Genomic DNA, 23,820 nt, shown 5'->3' on the forward strand with positions numbered 1-23,820 from the left:
CTTCCTCTCCTCCAGAAATTCACTGAATTCTGTGCCGTCCCATCTACACAACAGAAGGACAGTAACTCACCCACTGGCCAGACGGCCAATTGCCCAGTACTGGTCCATTTCATGCTGACATTTTTATAAATCCTCCTACAGTTGGCTTCATCTGAACTGGTCTCCACAGTCGTTGTCCCCGTTGCAGAGAAGCCTGCGGTTTACACACCTCCCTGGAAGGAGAAAGGCTGTTACCGTTAGTCACGTGCTGCCGAGAGGGAAACAATGGGGATGAGCACCTACTATGTGCAAGATATTTGGGCTGGGCCTTTAATCTGCGTAAACACTTTATTCCCCCAAAGAGGCCAGTGTTGTATTTCTGAACCCACTTTGAGGGGAGGTTAGTTAAGGGTGGGGAAAAGGAAAGTGTCTACAATGGCCGTGGTCGAAGTGGCCAGACCGGAGGCAAATCTAGACTTCTCTCCCTGGTGAGGCTGGCGAGGAGAGGTGGGTTTGGTGGGTCCTGTGAGTAGCACTAGCTGTGTGACCTTCCACGGGCTACCTAACCTGCCTCGATCTTCTTGTCTCGAAACAGGAAGTCATCTCCCCTTCCCTTCCAGGGCTGTTGGCACTTTTGCTTCCTATGAATGCTTTCCCCTCTGACTTGACTCCCTTTCTTGTTTGTATATTCTTAGGGGTTAAGCCTATAAGACAGGTGACCCTGTTTCCTTAGAGATGTCTGATCATTCTTAAACCAATATCAAAAGCAGAAGAATTCAATTTGGTCTTCAAATGTTTCTTACAAGGCACTTAAACTAAAGCCTGCCTGAATGGACCATTATGGCTCTGGTCGGAATCATGGAACACTGGCCATAATGAGTCCATGGACACACTATAAAAGTCTTTCAGATTTATTAGACAGAATTCTTGCATTTGCAATAAGCCCTGGAAATCGCTCTGAAATCTCTAACCCTTTCTTGAAAAATCCTGAAGCACACCCGGTCCATATGGGTACAGGGAACGTAGAGAGGCTGCAATTCCATCTAGATCATCTTGGGTCAAAATACTCTTACGTTTGCTGGGAAGTGGCAAAATAGAGAGACATGTGCTTGCTTGAATGAACTAGATGTGAGTTGAAAAGACAAGTGTTTACTTAGTTCTGCAGTAGATGAGTATTGTATGCTCCTCCCTTCATTCCTTTAATCAAAACTTTTACTGACTCTCATGCATTAGGGGTTCCGCTATACTTGGTTATGCAGAAATGCAAACGTCAAGAGCTACTTCTGCAAACATTTTTCAGAGGTAAGTGGTCTAAACACCCGATGGAACGGCTGTAGGCTTTCCATGTTGTCCTCAGCCCCAGGCCTCTGAGAGAGCCAGCAGGGCTCAGAGTCTGCAAAGAGCTTTCATTCCACTGTGTCACCTGATGCTTCTAGTATGCTTGTAAGGTATTAACGTCACTTCTGATTTTCTGTTAAGAGAACCGACATGCAGAAAGGCTAAGTGACTTCTCCTAGGTCACAAAGTCAAAATAAGACTTGGCTCCAGGTTTCTGATCCCAAGTTCTGATCCCTCTGATCTTGGGCAAGTAACGTCCCCAAGTCTTAATTTGTTAATTTGTAAAATGGGATAATATTGATGCCTATTTTATAGGGCTGTTTTTGTGAATAATACACGGGAAGAAGGACAAGGAGGGCTCCCGGCCTGACCCATGACCCTGACCTTGAGCAGCAGGCAATGGCCAGTGCCCCCATCACCCCATTTGCTAGATATCCCCTCCCACTCCTGCATCCCTTTATACCTGTCTGTGCACACACAAAGCCTTCACATTGCACTTGACTTCTGCATGGTCTGCTGGTAACACAGTCTTCAACTTCCTTGTCAGAGAAGTTACATGGTTCCCCATTGAACTGAGAGGGCCGGAGCAAGTAGGCATGTCTGTACTGTGGCAGAGAGGAGGAAGGTGAACCAAGGGTGGAGCCTCAGGGACCTCGGGAACTGAGGGATATTCACTGAAGGGTCCGTGTTGCAAGTGCCTGTTTGCTCGACTATTTCAACTAGACTCTGAGCTCTCTGAGGGCAGAGACCTGGCCTTTGATCTCTGCAACTGCAGTGATCAATAAAGATTTGCTGAATGTGGGAAAAGCTCGGGCTTCAGAGTCAAAAGGTATTAAGTAGACTGATGTGGCCAGTTCAGTAACACAACACCACAATCTCTCAGCTTGATTACTCCAATGGGTTGATTCAATTATTCTCATTTACTCACTATCTTATAAATCAAAAAGCAAGCACATTGGAGACACATCTGACTCTGATACTTTCTAGTTATGTGATGTTGGCAAGTTACTTAACCTCTGTGATCTCAATTTGGGTAACCAATGAAATAGGGGTAATGAATTAACCTAAATGTACGGTTATGGAGTTTCAACTATATAGAGGATCTAAATATGAAATCTCATGTTGTCCGGTACCTAGTAGGCACACAATTTCTTGTACTTATTTTTCTTTATTGTTATCACTTTTAAATTCCCATTGGTTGACATATAGTGGTATTTTTCTTTATTTTTAATCTTTACCAGGCAATATTCCTCTATCTCTAACTTCCTATTCGTTTATTCCAGAAATATTGGATTTCCAAAACACTGAGCCACCCGATGTTGAACAAGGTCGGTACTGATGCTTGCTTGGTTCTTTTTAATCGAAGTACAGGTGACACAGTGTTACATTAGTTTAGGGTGCACAACACGGGTGATTCCACAGCTCTGTACGTTATGCTGTGCTCACCGCAAGTGCACCATACTACAAGATGGACAATACCATTGACTATATTCCCAGGCTGTACCTCCATCCCCATGACTTATTCACTCCATAAGGGCTTGCTTGTGTGTTTCTAATCATAATCGTGCCCTCTGCCTGCCCTCAAGGAGGTCGCTGCAGATGGTGGGGGTGGTGATGGTGAGCGCCAGGCAGGGACAACGCAGTGTGATGGCCGCCATATTGAGGAAGGACACAGTGCTCTGTGAATTGATAGAGGCCTCCCTGATACAAACTTGGAGCCAGTAGTGACAAGCGAGCTGAGGTTCCAAGGTGAAACGAAATGTCAGGCAAACAGGAAGAGGCGGCGTGAGGAGGGCAGAGAAGAGTTATCTGTGGGGAGAAAGTTGCTCTACCAAACCTGAGAGACTAGCGAGAGCGTGCCTTGTTCCAGAAAACCAAAAGCCGTTCATCTTGGCCACAGAGAAGAATACAGGAGGGCGGTGGCCAGAGCTGGAGGGAGACATAGCCAGGGGCAAGTAAGGGAGGGCCCCCAGGTCTCAGGTTAGATTTAGTATTTTACTATGAGGCAATGAGAAACAATCATAGGGGGAAAAGTGATCCCGTCTGGGTGGCTTCCAAATACTAGTTGTAGGCAAGAGTTTGGTGCGACGAAATCATACAAGCCAGGGTAGCAGCCCCTTTGCAGAATGACATGTTAACCAACCATAGTTATTATTTGTATGGCATCTGGACACCCCTCCCCACCTCTCCCTGCCAAAAAAAAAAAAAAAAAAAAAAATACAGACAACCATTCACCCACGCTCCTTTGCATGGGACCCCAGAGGGTCTTTTGTCCTGGAAGGCAGAGACTGGCAGGACAGGGATGAGGTCTGCAAAGAAGATTGTTAGAAGACCAGCCCCAGGCACCAAAGACAAAATGGGGATTGAGGGGTGTGGAAATGATGGGAGAGAGGCATCTCAAAATTCCGGTGAAAGGTTTTGATAACCCTGCAGCCAGTGACCCTGCAGAGAGTGATGATGTCCACTGAGGGCCAGTGCGTAACTAACTCTGAGTGAAGAGTGCTGGCTGGCTGGCTGGCTCATGCTGAGTCTTCCTGGTGTATGCTGCAGATGAAACAATTGTACAGATATTGGATCAATGCTGATAATTTCAGCAATAAAGCTCACTTTGGGAACTGAATGATCCTGCTTGGCTCTCCACAAAGATCCAGTTAACTGTGTAAATGTCCTGGGTCCACTTTTACAGCCTCGTTAGGGTCTTAGCCCGTGGCTGCTTTGATATCCTGAGGAGCTGGGGAAATGGCAACCCTCTTCTTTTCTCTTTTCTCTCACATACCTGCTGTTCTCAGAGCTGGGATCCCGCGTCAGCCCTCGTATGACAGGGGAACCTGAAGCACAAGTATGGCAGGGACTATGGTGGTTTTTGTTTGTTTATTTGTTCGTTCGTTTGTTTGTTTGTGGGACAACACTAGACAAGAAGCCAGCGGCCCAAATTCAAGGCCTTTATCTGCTGCTAGGTGACCCTGACAAACTGCCCGCTCTGAGTCTCTGTTTACCTATTTGCCTAACAGAAAGTGCCACTGCTGTCTCCCTTCCTTATGGAGGTGCCAGAAATATCACACGATCAAACAATACCTATTTATGGCGCTCTTGTTATGTTCCAGAAGTTGGCCTACATTGTAGATACAGAACTGAATAAACCTTCAACAGCTTACCACTTAATGGAAAGGTAAGTAATTAAGGAAAAGTAAGTGACAGGAAGAACAGGGAGCTATTACAGGTGTTGGAAGGTTGGCTACCTAATAGCACATAGGGCTGAGAAGTCAACGAAGGGCTCCAAAGAGGTAGCCTGTAGGCAGAGTTTCAAATAATGAGTAGGTGTTCGCCAGCAATGCAAGTGGGAAAGGTCACTCCAGCCTCAGAAAGCGGCATGAATAAAGGCAGAGAGAGAGTGTGAAATGGTCAGAGAGAGACAGGTGTTCTGTGGGCCAGAGTGGGGGATGCTTTATGGAGATGTCGGCCAGGTCAACGTCATGGGGGCCTTGAAGACCGTGAGTCTGGATCTGATCTCAAGAGCCATGTGTAGACTTTGAACGGGTTTCAAGCTGGGAAAAGACAGGCCACGCTTGCATTTTCAATAGCTCCCCTGGTTGTACCATGAAGATGGACTGAAAGAGCAAGTTTGGAGGCAGGAAGTCTGATTAGGAAGCTATAACCTGAGCAAGGATAAGTATGCTAGGCAAGTAGCTGGAAGGTTGAAGAAAGGATCTACTACTTGGAGACACTGAGGAACAGACTTCATCAAGTGAGCCAACGTTCAATGAGATCCTACTATGAGCCAGGCACTGTCAGCAGTGCCTTCACCACTCTTGCTGAGAGTTAGGGCTTCTGGAAGCTTAGAGCTCCCCCAAGGCCAGAGTACTTACCCTTTTCTTCTGACAGGGATCACACGTGGTCCAGGAGGACCAGCTGGAAAGTTCACAATCAATAGGCATCAGTGAGACATCCACATTCCGTGTGTGTCTGCTCTTGGCGACGCTCTCATTGACTGCATTTGACTCAAGAGACTGTGGCCTTTCACCTCTAAATGGCCATCATGAGAGAACAGAATCAAGTGTCAAAAAAGAATTAAGTATGCATACAACCACCTACCCATCCGTTCAATATATATATATATATATATATATATATATATATATATTTGCTCATTTGCGTGAGGCTGTTAGTTTATCATTCAAGTATAGGTTAATTCATCCAGCAAACAGTTATCGAACACCCATAAGTGCCTTCCATTTTGGCCAGCTATCGTCGAAAGAGTACCGAACTCAAGAGCAGAAGACAGTCCATCGGCACCTGGGGGATCTGACTTGCCTTTTCGACCTGTGTGATTTCCACTTTTCTCATCCATGTAATGGGAGAATCATGCCTCCCTCCCAAGGCTATTCCTGGGATTCACTGAGAAAGTACACGTGTGAGTACTTGATAAATGCTAAACTGCTACAGATAAGCAGGGAATACAGCCACAGCTAGATGTACGACTTGAAGCAATTCCTTCCTCACTGGGGGCCTCTGTGTTATGCCCAGGGAAGGAGAGGTTTGGACTAGATGGTCTTTAAGGCACTCTCCCATGTTAAGAGTGCATGAAACATTTGCTGAGAACGAACAACATTGAGGGTACTGTGCTACAGGGGATACAGGGAAATAAAAAACATAGGTTCTGCCTTCTGGAGCTCACGTCTATCTTAGAACAGGAGAAGAGAAACATGTCTCATATCTTAGCTCTTTGGGACTCATCCAGTAGGCAAGGTTTGTAAGCACGCAGGCTCCAGGGCCAGAGTTTGCCTTAGGACGTCACTGTAGTGTGGAGGCTGGGCCAGGGTGAGGAGAGCCTGGAGGTGGGACAAGCAGGCAGGAGGCTCATGCAGTAGCATCAGTGAGTGATGTGAACTTGAACCATGGCAATGTCTAGGGGAGAGCACATGGCGGGGAGTGAGGGGGCAGGTATACAAGATGTTGCTCCAGTGGAACGGATAGAAAATGAGAGGAAGAGGTTAGACAGGAAGGGGTTCAGGTTGATGCTTAGTTCTAGTTTGCGTGTGTGCGTGAGTGAGGGACACAGGAGCAAAAGAGCTTGTTGGAGAGGATGTGGGCGGGCATGCTGAGTCCCAGACGCTCACGGAACACCTATGTAGAGTATTCAGCAACTAGTTCCTAAGTGGGTTTGGTACTCCGAAGAGAGATTTTCGCTAGAGATACGGAGCTGATCCTGAGAAGCTATGGGAGAGCATAAGACTGTTATTGAGAGGAGGAGCAGGCCAGAGAGAAGTCCTTGAGGGACAGCAACACCACCAGCAGTCCAAGAGACAATGGTGCCCTGCCAGTCCAGAGCAGACAGAGCATATAAGGGGATGTAGGTGAGGGCAGGGTGGGTGGGTGGAAGGGGCAGACAGTGTCGCATCCATAGAGCTGTCAAACAACGTGAACTATGTCTAGAAAGTAAGGTGACGCTTTTTGTGGAGTTCCTGGCATTCGGTGGGATATTCGGTAAAAGAGTGGATAAACAAATGTGGTATTGAATCTGTCTAGGCCTCCAGTTAACTCTGTGTGTAACATGATGGGTGAGGGGGGTGGGAGGGAGGGGAGAGTAGGTGATGGGTATTGAAGAGGGCCTCTTTTGGGATGAGCCCTGGGTGTTGTATGGAAACCATTTCGACAATAAATTTCATATATTAAAAAAAATAGTATATAAATTAAAAAAACAAAAAACAAAACAAAACAAAACAAACAAACAAACAAAAAAAACCATGACGGTGCATTTAGATTTTACCCTTCCTCCACAGGCAAGAACATAATCTTGCAACCTGTGTTCCTTTTCAAGGCAAAGGAGATGAGAAAGAAAAACAAAGATTTTCTGAGCACCCAGGACATGTCAAGCTCTGTGTGAGGTGTTTTACCTGGGCCATCTCCTTGAATCCTCACGACAATGCGAGAGGACATTGCCACTTGGGCAGATGAGGGAAATGACTGAAAGTCACGTAGCTGGTATGCAGTGGTCCTGGGGGTCTGAGCTGAGGTCTGTTGGACTCTAATGCCTCTTTATCCATTTCCCCCATGTGCCTGGAAGGGTGCCAGGAATGGCATCCACTCTACCAGTGCCCTCTGTCTCTATGCAAGGTCTCTTTCATCTCTGTGTCCAAGATTGAGTCATTAGGGAGAGCATCACACAGTTTCCACTGTCTCAAATACATAGTACATCACGCCAGACAAGGGCATTAGCAATACATTCTCACTTGGCAAAAGTCCTAAAAAGAGGATAATATTAACTACAGTGAAATCCATCTCCAAAACCGCCCCAGAGACCAGCAAAAATCAATTGCCTGGTAAAGTTGGATCTTTAAGGAAAGGTCAAAGACTCTCCTGGAAACCACAGGTGGATACTTTTAAAATGGTTACTTGAGGCACAGAATGTGTTCTTACATCTACTAATTTGCTGGGGTTTGACAAAACAATATTGTCTGTGATTCGGCTTCTCCTAAGTATATATTTGACAGCTCGGCAGGGTACCCTCTTCCTGTTTCAACTAAGAAACGGTTACATTGTGTTTTTAGCAACTATCAAGGCAATTCTGGGCACAGTTGAGACTGAGTGGATGGGTAATGTACACGCACTGTATTAAGAGTCACAATTATTTTCTTCTCTGAGATTTGAAAGCCTGTTAATAGGCGAGATGATCGTTTACAGAAGGAACTTGGTAAAAAGTAGTTAGAGCCACCAGGTCTCTCATTTTTGCACCCCATTTTCATTATGGAGGTGGCAGTATAATGAAGTAATCAGCTGAATAAATAGTATGTTTGTAAATTACATCAGTTAGGATGTGTGTGGTTTATTAGTACTACAAAATGCAAATTGGAAAGAAAGGCTGGCATTAAATTGCATCTTTAAATCCTGGCCTCTGTGTAGGGATACAGCACATTCATTTCATGCCCACGGATTTTTACGGAAACAGACCAGATGGACCTTTTGACCAACTGAAATGACTCTGTCATTCAAAATTCTCTCTATGTTTTAAACATGCCCGGAGAAGTACAGAAAGTAAAATAATAAACACTCATGTAGTCATAACCCATGATTGGCAATTATTAACATTTTGGTATATTTCCTTCAATTTTTTTTTTAATAGAAAATAACCCTATACATTACATATCTGCATTGGATACCAGCCCCAGATACATTTCCCTCTCCTCCTTCTCAGAGGGAACTATTGTTGGGGATTTACATGTATCCCTTGAGCCCTTTAAATATTTTTACATATTATATACGCACAACATACAACATTGTTTTTGTGTGCTTTACTCACACTATGCATATTATTGTGCAACTTGCTTTTGTCAATCAACTCTCTACTTCTGAGCCCTCTCCATGTTGATTCATAGAGAGATCTAGTTCATTTCTTTACCTCTGATGTCCCATCAGAGGACATAAGTTGCATTCAATGTATTCTTTTTCTTTTTGAAAGACATTTATATTTTCCCAATGTTTTGCAATTGCAAATAACGCTACAATAAATACCCTTCTACAAGTCCTTGTAACATATCCCTCTACATAAGGAATGGCAAGGATGTGCCTTTCCTTGAGGTGTACAGAATGCAACTGCCAACATCAGGATATATTTCACTGGGTCCCTGTCTCCTACTCTCTTTCTGACAGGAGTTTCTGATCAAAATAAAGATGGATCCATCGAGGAAGGCAGGATTAGGTCAGCAGTAAACTGCAAGCCATCAACTTACAGAGATGGGGTGTGTCAATATATTTTGGCTTTCTGTAGAAATGCCCTGACACAACAACTCTCTGTCACACACAATTTGTTAGGCAGCTAACATTCCCTTTGCAAATAGCATCCTTCCTCTTCGCTGGAAGAGGCAGCTTCTGGGTGGCAGAGTTTCAATTTCTCCTCTCTCTGTCATTTGCTGTTGTAGACATGAAATTTAAAGCAACATCTCAAGGCAACAAATGTGTGGCCCAGAGATAGAGAAATGACATGGGGGCCCAGCACGTCAGATACACAATGCAGCTGGAGAGGGGATAATGCATTTGAGAGGCAGGATAGTACAGGGATACAAAGGAGCTCTGGAACCAGAAAAAACAAAACAAAACAAAACAAAACAAAAAAAAACAATTGGATTGGAATCCATATTCTGTTACATATTAAGTGAGTAGCTTTGTGACATTTACCTTATCTACCAATCTTAGTTTCCCTCTCTGCAACACTGTAAGCAATAAAACTTACCTCCAATAGCTGTGAGGGCTTAGAGCTAATGCATCCAAGTGGCTGGCACAGAGCAGCGATAAATAAACAATAGGTCTTAGGACGATGTGATTATTTCATCTGACATGATTATAAGAACTAAACAAAAACCTTTCTTGGGAGCTAACATGAGGGAGGTCTCAGTTTCTCCTGTGCCAGAACTGAAGGCTGTTCATCCACTTCAAGTATGGAACTCAAATACCTGCTGTGTTTGGGACCGCCCCGTGGAACTCACGGGCAGAGGCCAGAACACCAAACCTGGTGGGGGTTTGAGACTGACAACGTGAGTGAACCTCTTCTCCTCTCTGAGGACCTTTTGCTTTTCTACATAGTGTGAATAAGAGAGAATATCCATCTCATGGCATGGCTGGAGGATTAAACAAGACACTCTACTTATCCACCACGCCTACCTCCACTTTCCATGTCAGAGTGAACTTCCGAATATATAAATATGATCGTGCAGCTCCTTGGCTTAGAACCCTGCAATGGCTCCCCATTGCTAGAGGGTAAGGTTCAAGGTCCTTAGCTCCCACCCTAGTGCTCCTCCACTCCACCCACTCTGATCATGCTGACTCCCACTTGATCTCGTCTTTGCTAGTGCCTCGCCTTGGCCCGTGCTCGAGGCCTCCTGAAATAGACTTGAAGCTTCAGGAACAAGCCAGGCTTCTCGTATTTCCATGCCTTTGTCTGTGATGCTTCCTTTGCCTTGAACACCCTCCACCCCCTGGGCCATTTGGCGAACATCTATTCTTATATAAAGATTCAGCTCAAATACCGTCCTTTTCTAGAAGACTTTCCAGAATTACTGAATGCCCAGTAGAGCTGGTCACTCCCTCTCTTGCTTCTCACCTGTCCCTGTATCATCTCTTGCAAATGTACCTAGAGTGTGTGCCCACATGGTGGCTTTTTCCATGAGAACACAAGCTCTCTGTGTCTTACTCATCTCTGTATCCTTAGAGCCTGACAAGGGGTCTTGCAAAGGGGTCACTCCTATTTGCAGGGGGTTGGGTTGCTATGAGCCCCTTCAACCTCCATTCCAGACACATATCCCTGGATCTTTAACCCTCCTCTGTGTATACATAATACACGCATATAAGGCAGGCCTTGGCAGCTTGGTTCTTCGTGGGGCCAAGTTGAGATTCTTGATAATCCATAATAGCTATTATTTGTTGAGTGCCCAATGGGTAGTGAACCTCTCTGTTCTGGTCTTAGGGGTGGTGCCCAGTGGCAGCTGAGTGCTGGGAAGAGGTGAGACCGGGGGGTGTGTCCAATGGGCACTGGTGCTCCTCACATGAAGTGGGAGGTTGTGCTCAGACAGCATTTATGGAATCAACAAAAGGAATGGCACGAACAGCCCTTCTTCCCACAGGGAAGGTCTGCTCACAAGGAGGCCTGGGATACCTGAGCATTTCAGCGTCATGGAAGGGCTTCTCATGTACCAGGAGGATCTCCTAATTGCCAAGTCACTGGCGCATCTTTCACCGGAGCCCACGTTTGAGCTTTCACTAAGATATTTTCTTTAGCCTGTCTTGTACCCTATTAACAATACCAAAAATAATGAAAAAAATCAGTTAGAACTTAACTGCTGGGAACATACAGGAGTGTGTGTGTGTGTGTGTGTGTGTGTGTGTGTGAGAGAGAGAGAGAGAGAGAGAACCTGAGAACCCACAGAATTTGGGTTGATGAGCAGGTAGAGTGGGTCCCACTCAGACATTAAAGTCACTGATGTGAATTGGCTCCTTTTTCCATACATGACAGGCCTTCTTTTGCGCAAAGAAGCTTTGTTCAGAACACAGAACAAATATCCTATTCTCAGCGTGACAAAATACATTTAAACATGTCAGTTTCTCAGGGGAAATTGTGTTGAAGTCAGACGCTTGGTTCCATAATAATCTGAAGACAGTTGTTGATATTATTTTATCAAATGTATGCAAATTGCTCGAGGAGATGCTCCTTATTCAATAGATGCACGACAAAGAGGCGGTCAGCATTTTGTGGCTTCGTACTCCCTGTCACATTATTGACTGGCGAATCACTTGTCACCATCACTTACCTGGAGCAGGGCAAACTGAGGCAGCCCAGGGCAGCAGAGAGAAGAATCAGTTCTGATGGTGTCCTCCGAGCCCACGGCACCGATATCTTCATTGTCTCTACGTGATGGAGCTTCAGCTGAGGCTCCGAGGTCCATGAAAAGTCTGCACAGGGAGTTTCTGTCCCCACAGAGCAAACAATTCAGCAAAGTAAACAGAAAGACAGTGGTGCCTGGAAACCCCTTAGACTTTGCACGGACAGTGCCTGTGACCTCAGACACCAATGAGAACGGGGGAAAACTGTGCAGCACACGACACAGACTATCCGGGGAAGCAGCCGAGAGGACAGGCTGTCAGTGGGGCCTGTGGGCTCTAGGTCCAGACTGCCTGGGTTCAAATCCTTTCTCTGCTTTGTCACCTTTGGCAAGTCACTTTACCTCTAGGCCTCGGTTTCCTCGCTTGCAAGGTGGTGAGGTTTACAGAAAGTAACCTAAGTAAGGCGACGAGGACAGGCCCATGGGAAACACTCGCACGTGGGAGCTATTACTACGAAGTGGAAGGCAGCGTGGGAAGTCAAACCAAGCTTTGCGTTTTGCCTCTTTCTAGCCGTGTGACTTTGAGCAAGTCAATGAGGAGCTGCTGAGCTCTAGAACCTGTCTACCCGAGTTAGAATTCTCTTGGTATGTTTCACTAGTTGTGTGACCCGTGGCAAATCATTAACCTCTGGGAGCCTCTTTCCTCATCTATAAAACGAGAATAATAGTGCCCAACTCACAAGGCTGATGTGAAGACCAAATCAACTGAAATATTTAAAACACTTTGAAGGGTGCCTGGCACGTTCTACGTGCCCTCTCTGTAAGTGACCTGCCATTTTTTTTTTACTTTCTCTGATTCTGTTCCCTCGTCCACGAAATTTGGAGAGTTAGTCTTACCCGTCACTCAGGGTTGGGAGAGTCACTGGGCTACTAACTGTGAAAGTGCTTCATAAAAAGGCATCATAAAAGCAGTAACTGTAGGGGCACCTGAGTGGCTCCGTTGGTTAAGCATCCCACTCTTGATTTCGGCTCAGGTCATGATCTCACAGTTTGTGGGACTGAGACCCACGTCGGGTTCCGTGCTGACAGTGAGGAGCCTGCTTGGGATTCTCTCTCTCCCTCTCTCTCTGCCCCTCTCCTGCCTGCGTGCTCTCTTTCTCTCTCAAAACAAGCAAATACACTTAAAAAAAAATAACTGTGAAAGAGTAATTATCCAAATCTGGGTTGTTTGTTATTATATAACTTACATGGAACTTCACCACGGTTTGGGGAAAAGCAGAGAGCTTTCCTGACCTTGCCGGAAAGCGTACTAGGTGATTGGTAGCGGTAGATTGAACATGTATCTCCCATATTTGCTAGTGACTCTACAACACCCCACGTGGTAGCAACCTGAAAAGAGTTCAGTCAACACCATTGCCTTCCACCTACCATGTCTCCCACATTGCAGGTCAGAGGGACTCTCTTTCCTCTGGGGGTGAACCCAGCAAAGGCAGGTGCCACTCATGTATGGTGAATAAACTTGAGCCTGGAAGAGGGATTTTCCTTCGACTTTTCATTATTCTGAGTAGCACGCCGATTGCCCTGCCATTTCGATGTGGCGTCCCCCTTAAACGGGATTAAAGGAAAATGTCACATGAGACTCTCTTACAGGGGTGTAATCCAAGCAAATGTTCACCTCAATATGTCTAGAAATGATTCCCAGAGGACCTGTGACTGGGTGTCGGATGGACGTGTTCACATTTTCAGTTCTGGCTGACACAGCATCAGCCCCACTTCTCAGCTGGAGACGGCACCTGCCGTCCCTGTGGTGGGGGGCACTGGCGTGGGGTTGGAGGAAGCATAGCACAGACTCAAAGGCAATGTGCAAGTGGCCAAGGATCCCAAACACACCTCTCTGCAAACCACCACTGGCTCCTCAGAATCAACAAATTAAAGTCCAAACTGCACTAACCTTGCATTTATGAAACCAACCTGCAGGGCATTAAGGGCTGTACAAACATGGCGGAAGACGGTCCTGTTGCTGTTGATGCTGCAGGTGTTGATGAGGGGACCCGGGGTGGGGGGAGGCAGCAGGCAGCTTGGCGACGCGCTGGGAGGAAGACTGCATAGCATTTCCTTAAACAAGCGACCTCATTTCTCTGTTTTCTATTCTGAAAAATGGAGATAACAACTCATCAAGGTTATTCTGGGGAGTGGATACAGAACACATTAAGCCCTTAACCTAGCTCCCCTCACAGGGTGGAGTACTCTTGAGTGCCAGCCGGCACCCCATCCTGCCACATGTGCCAGAGGGGCCGGGCTAGGGCTGGGAAGGCAGATAAGCAAGAGCGGCAAAGGGATGGATGGCAGGCCATGGAGGGAGGCCACCCCTTCGCGTTAATTGGGCCCAGAACACAGAACACAAACTCTGCTGTCAGACCATCCTGTGTGCATCCCAGTTATCATTACCCCAAGCACAAGGCACTATCTCGCTGTTGTCCCAAAGGATGCAGCGACCTGAACTTTGCCACAATTGATTGTGGTAGTTAATCATTTGTAAACAAGCAGAAAATTGCATTTCAAGAAAGATCCATGTTCTCTCGCGCGCCGGCGTGCGTTTAAGAGAAGCCACATCTTTGCAAGCCAAGGCTCCCCTTCCACCTCCTCTACCCGATGGACTCATGGAGGACCCTGCAATTTTTAGCGGCCAGTTACATGAATGACTCAGGTGCTCTCTCGCCAGATTTTTTGTGCATGCTGTTCTCTCTACCCAGAATATGTGCCACTTGGTTAAACAGAATTCGTTGTTTGTGTTTCATACTAACGTTACCTTCCCAAATGACTCTCCTGGGGTCCTTTGCCCCCTGGTGGCTTACAGTGCTGCTCACCTGAGGTTATGCCAGGAGGATGGCGGCCTCAGGCAGCAGTGATAAAACAGATTTTTCGTGGGGAGTTCTTAGCAATTTAACAGGCTTTCCCATATGTCATCTTGTTTGATCTTGATGATAAGCTAATAACTGTCATTTTCCATGCCTCTGACATGGGGTTCCATAACTGAGTCCACGAGGAAACCTATGATCAGGTATGGACTTTATGTTGTTATTTTTTTTGTTTTTTCCTGACTCCCAAAGTCTTCTGTTTGTAATTCCAAGGCTTTACGCTCCTTTTAGAAGTTCCAGGGTGGATTCAGGTATAGCACAATTATCACACCTCACCACTCTCTGGCCATAGCTCTCTTCTCTAAGAGTAGGTTTTAGAAAATGATCATATGTCTCCAGGCCTTTAAATTGTACAAAGAAACTCATAACTGTATGCTTATGGATCCACCAAGAGTTCATTGTTTCTTTCAGTCTTTGATAATTAATTTTCTATCCTCCATTTCCATAATTAATCCCACACATTTTAGGTTTTGTTATGGCAATACTCTCCCCCTGGTACCTATTTTTGTATCAGTTAGCTTTTGCTGCATAACAAAAATTCCTAAACTTAGTAGTCATTTACTAACTCAAAATTCTTTGGGTTATCAAATAGGTCTGGGCTAAGCTGGGTCATTCTGCTGGTCTTGCTGGGTTCACTCATGCAACCTCAACCAGCTGGTGGGTTGGGAGGGGGCTGGCTGATACAGTATTGCCTTGTCTACTTGAGGATTCATTCTGTCTGTCTATCAGTGCTGACTGTTGACTGAAGCGATGGGGTCAGTGGGCCACAGTTCTCCAAACAGACTCAGTCTTCTTCACGGTGATTTCATGGTTCCAAAGAACAGCAAGAAAGGACAGGCTCCAAGGCAGAAGTGCCTTTTAAGCCTCTGCTTGAATCATGTTTCTTAATGTCCCACTGGCCAAAGCAATGGCCAAACCCACACTCAAGAGACAGAGACACAAATCATACCTACTGATAGAAGGAACAGCAGAGTCACTTTGCAAACGGGTGTGCGTGCAAGGTTGCAAGGAATTTGTGGATATTTTGGAATTTACCACAGATATGCGCCACTTTCACAAAAGCAGTTAAAACTCAGTGTGCCTCCTTCATTTCTCTCTTCTCCTGTCCTTGTGATTTCATAGTGTGTGTTGAGATAACAGTGGCTTATGGTCGATAGAGCCTATGGCTCTGACTTGCTGGATGGAGCCTGCTGGGGCTCCTGGGTGGCTCAGTCTGTTAAGTGTCTGACTCTTGATTTTGGCTCACGTCATGATCTCATGGTTCATGAGACTGCATCCCATATTGGGCTCTGTGCTGACAGCATGGAGCCCGCTTGGGATTCTCTCTCTCCCTCTCTCTCTCTGCCCTTCCCCTGCTCATACTCTCTCTCTCTCTCTCTCTCTCTCTCTCTCTCTCTCTCAAAATAAATTTAAAAATTCTTTAAAAAAAAAGAGCCCCTGTGGACTCACAGAGAACTTTATATGACTAAGAATTAAACTTTTGTTATGTCATTGAGATTTTGTGGTTTATATGTTACTGCAGCAATAGCTACTCTATTCTGACTAATTATGTTCTAATGTTTCACACAAAATTTGTTGTGTATGTACATGTTTCTGGGGAAAAAGCCCATATTTCCCCTCAGATTAAAAAATATCTGCGATTCAAAAGAAGTAAAAACAAAAGGAAATGGAAAAAAATTCCCTCAGGAGATGTAACTTTTTCAGCTCACAGAATTCTGGGTTTTTCGCTTTGAAGGTGGTGTGGAGTAGTTGGAAGTGTCTGAGGCATCAGACAGACCTAGATTAGCATTTCATTTCTCCCATTTATTAGTTTATATCCTGGACAAATCCCTTAAGCCCTCCGAGCAGTTGTTTCCTGGGTTTAAAATGCAGGCTTGTTGAAATAATGCTTCAATAATCATTTATTGCAAGCCTACTACATGTCAGGCACAATGCTAGGTGCCGGGGTTTAAAGATGAATGTGTAATAAACCTTCCAAATAAGAGCGGACAATCTGGTGAGATAAACAGACACTATAATACATCATGGCAGTACAGTGTGGTGAGTGCAGTGATGGAGCCTTCAGAGCACAATCTGGGCACAGCCAAATGTGTGTGTGCATGTAAGTGTTCACATGTGTGCATGCACATGTCAGAGTGTGCACAAGTATGTGTGTGTACAGTGTGTGCACAAGTGTGTGTATGTGTGTGTGCACACGCGTGTGCACGCAAGCACAAGAGGGTGCACACTGTTGTGTTGCACACACGTGTGTGCACAAGTGTATGCGTGAGTGTGCATACACATGAGTATTGTGTGTGTGCGTGTAGGTGCACAGTTGTGTGCAGCTGCAAGTGTGCACACATGTGTGTGTGCATAGTGTGTGCACAAGTGTATGCATGAGTGTGCACGCACATGAGTATTGTGTGTGTGCGTGTAGGTGCACAGTTGTGTGCAGCTGCGAGTGTGCACACATGCATGTATGTGCATAGTGTGTGCACAAGTGTATGCGTGAGTGTGCACACACGACTATTGTGTGTGTGCGTGAATGTGCACAGTTGTGTGCAGCTGCGAGTGTGCACACATGCGTGTGTGTGCATAGTGTGTGCACAAGTGTGCATGTGAGTGCATTCGCACAAGCATGTGCATGCAAGCACAAGAGAGTGTGGGTGTGAGCATTCTGTGTTGCACATGCGTGAGTGTGCACAAGTGTGTATGTGTGAATGTGCATGCATATGAGTACTGCATGTGCGTGTGTGTGTGCACAAGTGTGTTCAAAGTGTGAGTTTGTGCACACGTGTGTGTATGTGCACATGCGTGTGAGTGTGCACACAGGTGTGTGTGTGCACGTGTGTGTGTGATCATTGGGAAAGGTTTCTCAGAAGTGATGCTCGAGCTGGCCCCTCAGGGGTGAGGAGGAGTCAAGAAACCAAAGGACCAAAGAGAGAGCACGTGCTATCACTGGGAGAGGGCAGCAAATTCAAGATACAAGGGTGGGACCCCGCACAGAAGTTGGGGAACTGAAAGCCATTGGGTGTTTCAGGGGCACAGAGTTCAGCATGAGTAGTAGGAAGAAATGGCACTGGAGGCAGGCAGGAGTCATATCATGAAGGGCCTGGTGGGCAGTGCTAATGATCGGGACTTGTGTCCTAAGTGCAAGGGGACCTACTGAAGGCTTTGGAGGGGAAGGGAGAGGACAGCTTTCTTTGTGGGAGAGATTACTCTCGCTGCAGTGTAGAGGATGGACCGGTGGGAGGGAAATTGGAGCAGAGAATCTGGCCGGGGGTGTGTTCCAACAGTCCACTGAGAGAGACGGACGCCCGAAGCAGGGCGGTGGTAACAGTCAGAGAGGAGGCATGGACACAGTGTGTGCGTTCTGTTGTGGAGAGAAGTAAATAGCACATTATTTACTTTTAAGTTTTAAGTTGATTTATTTTGAGAGAGAGAGAGAGAGCACAGGTGGGGGGGGGTAGGAACAGAGAGAGAGGGACAGAGAAAGAATCCCAAGCAGGCTCTGTGCTGTCATCGCAGAGCCCAATGCAGGGCTCGAACTCACGGACTGTGAGATCATGACCTGAGCTGAAATCAAGAGTCGGACACTTAGCCACATGAGCCACCCGGGCGCCCAATAACACACTATTTGTAAAGGGCTTTGTAAACCATGCTGCTGGGCACAAGGTGGGGTCATTATGACGGAGATTATGGTTCTGTGTGAAGGAAGGTATGTTAAGTCCCCTGGGCTGAGCTTGTCAGCTGCCCAGAGCGCCCTGGCTCCACTCGGCATCCATTTCCTTCTTTATCACTCATGGTCCTGTGGATTCAAGGGTGCACGCTTGGCTACCGTCAGGTGAGTTCCTTGTCTTCCAGGCTCACCTTCCCTGGACCCTGGGGATGGGGGAAGGAAGACTTTATCTTGTCCTACTGTCCCAGAGTCCTAATCAGTGTCCGATGTCCGGGGTTTTCCCTGAGGCCCTGGAGGCCTGATTTAAAAGACCCTTGGCAGACATCTGTGGGAACTGCACCCCTGGAGGAGGTTACGCTCCCTGGAGCTCCTTCCCCACGGCAGGGTAGGAGCCCCACCAAGGTTCAAAGGTGGACCAGAAAGAAGTGCAGCTGGGCTGAGTGGGCAGTGAGGTCTCTGGAGGACTGCCTGGGGACAAACCACCCGAAGGAGAAACGGAGATGGCTCTATTTCCAACTAGAAGAATAAGGAAGGGGAAAAAAGCAAGCTAGCAAAATGAAGAGTCTCATCGTTTTGTGGCAAAGAGACCAGCTGTTCACGGACCCCTGTGCCCTCCACGGAGCACCCAGCTACGCTGCACTTCCCAGCACCTTTGTGACCCTGCTTGGCTCTGTGACTAAAGGCACATGGAATACAGGCGTGCCATTACACCGTCCCATGTGCAACCTGACCCGCTCTCCTGCCCTGCATCTGCCCGCTGAATATGACATTGGAAGCCACTGTTGAAGAGGGCTGCACAGCGGGCAGCCTGGGCTCCCGTGTGGCCACATGGAGCAGAATCTTCCACACGCCCTGCTGATTACACTAAGCCTCAGTGAGAAGGAAACTTCTCTTGGGTTCCAGCTGCTGAGATTCCAGTGTCTTCCTGTTACTGTACATAGGAAGTATAACAAGAACATCTGGGCAACACTGATGATGAAGGCCAGTGCTACAAAGAGCAGGTAGGCAGATGTGGCCCACGGCGTGCTCCAAGGTGATGGTCGGCCAGTGTGCCGAGAGGAGAAGTGACTTTGCGGGTTTTGCCTCCATTATTTGGGACGCAATCGCCAAATACAACCAGGAGACCGGGGGGGAGAGCCCTTTAGGAACAACTTGATTTGGTTCTAGCGATTTAGGGCCGAGAGTGGGCATGTTGCTCGGCTCCTGGTCATTGACCAGAGTGCTAATCAGAGAGGACCCGGCAGTGTGTGTGAGAAGAGGCAAAGAAGAAACGCTAGAAGACGGGTGGGCTATGGCAGTGAGGAAAATTATGCCTTTAGGGGAGTCCCCAGTTTGGGAACACTTTCAGACAGGGACCATGAAGCAACAGCGTGTTGAGGACTCACATGTGGACAAGGAAGACGACTTCTAGGCCAGTCAGTGATTCCCAGGGTCTGTGCATAATTACCTGTTTAATAATGGAGCATAGTACATCATATTTTTTCTTTCTTTATTTTTACTTTTTTTTTTGAGGGGGCGGGGCAAGGGGGGAGAGAGAGAGAGAGAGAGAGAGAGAGAGAGAGAGAGAGAATGTTAACGCCATGCTCAGCGCAGAGCCTGAGGTGGAGCTCGATCCCACGACCCTGGCATCGTGACCCGAGTTCAAATCAAGAGTCGGATGTTTAACCAACTGAGCCACCCAGGTGCCCCCATTGTATTTTCTCTTAGACTCTTTTGAGTTCCCACAGTCTTAGGATATTTTACTGACCTCACGATGCTCATTATCATCACTGGCACAGGCAAGGAAACATCTGGAGTTCAACTCAGAGTGGCTCATTTTTATAAATGTTTTTACATTAAAGTACAGGCAATTCCTCAGAAATAAAAATGTTGAGTATTCCTTTTCTATGTCAGATATTTCCAGGAACACTAGAAATGCATGAGGAGGGGAAATGGGATTCCACCTGGCAATGTGCCAGGAAATGAATTACCTGGGGGACTTTTAACAACTTGATGGATTATGTAGTTCCATTGATATTGTGGATTAACTGTGGCAAACAGGAAATCTAAGCCACCCTGCTCATCTGTTCATTCACTCGCAGTGGATCACATGTAGACTCCTCACCCTGCTACATAAGTGATTTCTAAATCTGTCTGCTTCAGCTACTCTGAACTTCACAGCAATTCATTTATTCAAATATATATATATATATATATATTTTTTTTTTTTTTTTCAATGCCTAGTGTGCTAACGTGGGAGACACAGCAAGCAGTAAATACAACTCTTGGCTCCCTGTCCATGTGGAGCTTCCGGTTTCCCAGAGGAAATAAACACAAGGAATCAATTACACTTCTGTCTACCATGATGATTTGAGTACCTTTAAGTAGTAAAAGCATATACTATTCTGAGGTCATTGGGTGTTGGCTGGGGGCGGGGAAATTCCCCTGCGCTTGAAAGCCCCAAACCAGGGGCGCCTGGGTGGCTCAGCCAGTTAAGCATCTGACTCTTGATTTCGGCTCAGGTCATGATCTCACGGTTTGTGAGTTCGAGCCCCACAACGGGCTCTGGGGGTGGTGGACAGGGTGGAGCCTGCTTGGGATTCTTTCTCTCCCTCTCTTTCTGCTCCTTTCCTGCTTGTATGCATGTGCTCGCTCTCTCTCTCTCTCTCTCTCTCTCTCTCTCAAGGATAAATAAATAAAACTTAAAAAGAAGTAAAAAAAAAATAAATAAAAAGAAAAGAACGTCCCAAATCAAAGGGTGAAGCGACTAACTGTCAGACGTTTGAGTTGCTAATGCGATACCGATGCCATGCAGTATCACGCAGCATTTCTGCTATCTGGTGTTGCCACAAAGAACCACCCCAACACTAGTGGCTTAAAACATCAATTATGTTACCATTACTCACAAGAATTCGAAGGGACGCAATAAGAATGGCCGAGATGACCACTCAGATGTTCGTTGACTCAGCTGAAGAGCTGGACAACTCGGGGGGTGGCTGGGACCCTGTGACTGCCACCTTGGTGCTCCGCAGGGCCTCTTCCTTTCCAGGTGGTCACTCCACAAGGCCTCTCCACAGGGTGGCTGCACTTCTTACATGGCAGCTCAGGGCTCTCAAGAGCACAAAAGCAGAAGCTTCCAGAACTTCTTCAGGCTCTAGCCTGGAGCTGGTGGGAGTGTGCTGCTTCTACCACATTCTACCGGTTGAAGTGAGCCACAGGGCCAGCCCAGATTCAGTGTTGGGGGAGCTCTACGTGGGTATGAATATTGGGAGGTGTGTTTCATTGGGAACCATCTTTGGAGATCAGCTACGATATTCAGCAAGTGGTACTGTTTAATGAGATTTTTTTTGTAAACAAAAGTCTTATTCAGGAAGAACCTCTTTCCCCACAAAGGAGTCTGGAAGTACCTTTCTTTAACCACTGCTGCTAAAAAAAAATACAGCTAAAAAAAATACAGAGATAGGCAGAACTTTGATTAGAGATTTAAGTATATCACCGTAGTACTACCCACAGGGAAGCACCGTCTCCAGCCTCATTTGGGATCAAGCCTCAAGACTTACAATGGACTTCGAGAAGTGGCAGGTGCAAAGGCCAAGATATTCCTTCAAAGGGTTTAAAGACCCCGATACGTGGAAATGATGCAATTTTGAGACAGGGCATGAGAGAGAAGAACAGGGACATTCACAAGTGGATCCACAGATTGCAAACAAAACAAGGCAGGAGACCTGGTCCTACCTGGACAGAGACTATCCCCTTGGCCGAGGAAGATGTCAACTCTGACATCAGAACCCCAGCCTAGCATTCCCATAGTTTGCTCTACATATTTCGGCTTAACTGTGTGGTAGGCAAAAAAAATATGACACTAGGCTCAGCTTCTATACATGTTAAGAGAGCAGGCTCTACAGTCAGAATGTCTGATTATGATGTCTGTCCCTTCTACGTGCTAGAAAAGTGGACTTACTTTGTGTCAAGTTACTTAACTTTTCTGTTCAGGATTGCCAAGGTACTTAGCACAGCACTGCATATGCACGAGGATTTTGAAAACGTCAACTATTAATATCGTTAATGCTCTTGCTCGTATTGTTAATTTCATAATTTCCCATTTATACATCTTTCCAGCTCGATGTTTGGCTTGGGTACGGGCTACCGTATCTGCCTACTGATGTGAGCATTTTGGCAGCCAGAGGGGCAAAAAGAGAATAATAGCCCTCTTTCCAGGAGGGACCGTTAATATCTGTCAATGTGCATCCAGTATACAACCTTGTGGCCTTTGCTGGAGAGGAAAACCCTGGCCTCCTGAGCTTGGCTTGCTGCACAGGGTTGATAAACAGCAGCGTCGATGTCAAGGCTGAATCACCTGGGTATCTAAGTCATACTGACTGATCAACCCACGAAGAAACATCTTTTATGTTGTTTGATGTCCAAACTGGGTATTTTAGGAGTCCTACGTGAACGCAGATAGACAGTTTTGATTTTTATTCAAGATATTACTTTGCAAGTTTCTAGGTATCCTGAGTGCATTAGTCTCTGAGTTCTGGAGCCATGTTTGAATAAGTTTATCTGCTGAGGTGTGCAATTGCTCCAGGATCTCTTTATCCCGGTCAATGATGTCACAATCTCTGCATGTGAGCCAGGTCTGGGGGCATTTCTTGTCTCCTGCAAGGGACGTCAGTGGGGCAGGGGGATGGGAGACCCTGCAGTACCTCTGCCTGGCGCAAAAGGAAGGGGCAGGTCTCTGCCTGGTGCAAAAGGAAGGGGGGGGGGCCTAGTCTGTTCGGGCTGCTCTACGCTGATACTACAGCCTGAGGTCAAGTGGTAGCAGATTCAGGGGCTGATGAGGGCCCCCTTCCTGGATCCCAGACTGCCATATTCCAGCTTCACGGTCCCCGCGTGGTGGAAAGACAAGGAAACCCTCTGGGGTCTCTTTTACAAGGGCACTAATCTCATTCCTGAAGGCTCCACCCTCGTGACCTAACCCCCCTCTGCCCCCCCAGAGGCTCCAGCTCCAAATACCATCGCACTGAGGATTAGCTTTCGGCATACGACTTTTTGGGGGTGGGGGGCACAAACATTCTGCCTGTGGCAGTGGGCTCCTGAGCTTACAAGCTATGCCCCTCACCTTCAGTTTTCCTGTCTGGAATATGGGGCTAATTGCATTTACCTCATAGGGCTTTTATGAGGGTTAATGAGTTAAGATTGCAGAAAATATTTGGAACAATTCATGGCACATTTGGAACAATTCATCGACGCGGGGCTCGAACTCACGGACCGCGAGATCACGACCTGAGCCGAAGTCGGACGCTTAACCGACTGAGCTACCCAGGCGGCCCCCTTGCTTCTGTTTTGAGGATCTGTCCTTTTGAGAGGCAATGCCAAAGAGTGGGCAGAGGGTGGGCCTCGGAGGAACAGCGGTCTGAGCTTGAACCTCACTTCTATCCCTCACTAACTGTGGGCAGGCTTCTTTGCGTCTCTGACCCTCTCCATTATAGCTTTTAGAGACATTAGTCACTATTATCAATCAGTTTCTTTACCAAGTATGGGGGTTTATTCCAGGCCTCACACCTCCCCCTTTCTAGACCCTGACTCCGACTCCAAGGACTTCCCTGGAGAAGTGTGAAAGGGACAGAGTGGTGGCCTT

The 23,820-nt window shown here is 46.7% G+C and overlaps 1 protein-coding gene across 1 annotated transcript in view; it reads right to left on the reverse strand.

The window, feature by feature from the left end:
• C8B (complement C8 beta chain) overlaps positions 1-11,795 on the reverse strand; it is a 38,029-nt gene extending 26,234 nt beyond the window's left edge. The window contains 6 exon segments of the mRNA XM_030327181.1: positions 71-125; positions 128-155; positions 157-212; positions 1,781-1,922; positions 5,184-5,340; positions 11,616-11,795. Coding sequence (XP_030183041.1) covers positions 71-125; positions 128-155; positions 157-212; positions 1,781-1,922; positions 5,184-5,340; positions 11,616-11,707 — 530 coding nt within the window. The 5' untranslated portion in view covers positions 11,708-11,795.
• Between the last annotated feature and the right edge of the window lie 12,025 nt (positions 11,796-23,820).

Source organism: Lynx canadensis, chromosome C1 (genome assembly GCF_007474595.2).
Source record: "Lynx canadensis isolate LIC74 chromosome C1, mLynCan4.pri.v2, whole genome shotgun sequence".
Lineage (NCBI taxonomy): Eukaryota > Metazoa > Chordata > Mammalia > Carnivora > Felidae > Lynx > Lynx canadensis.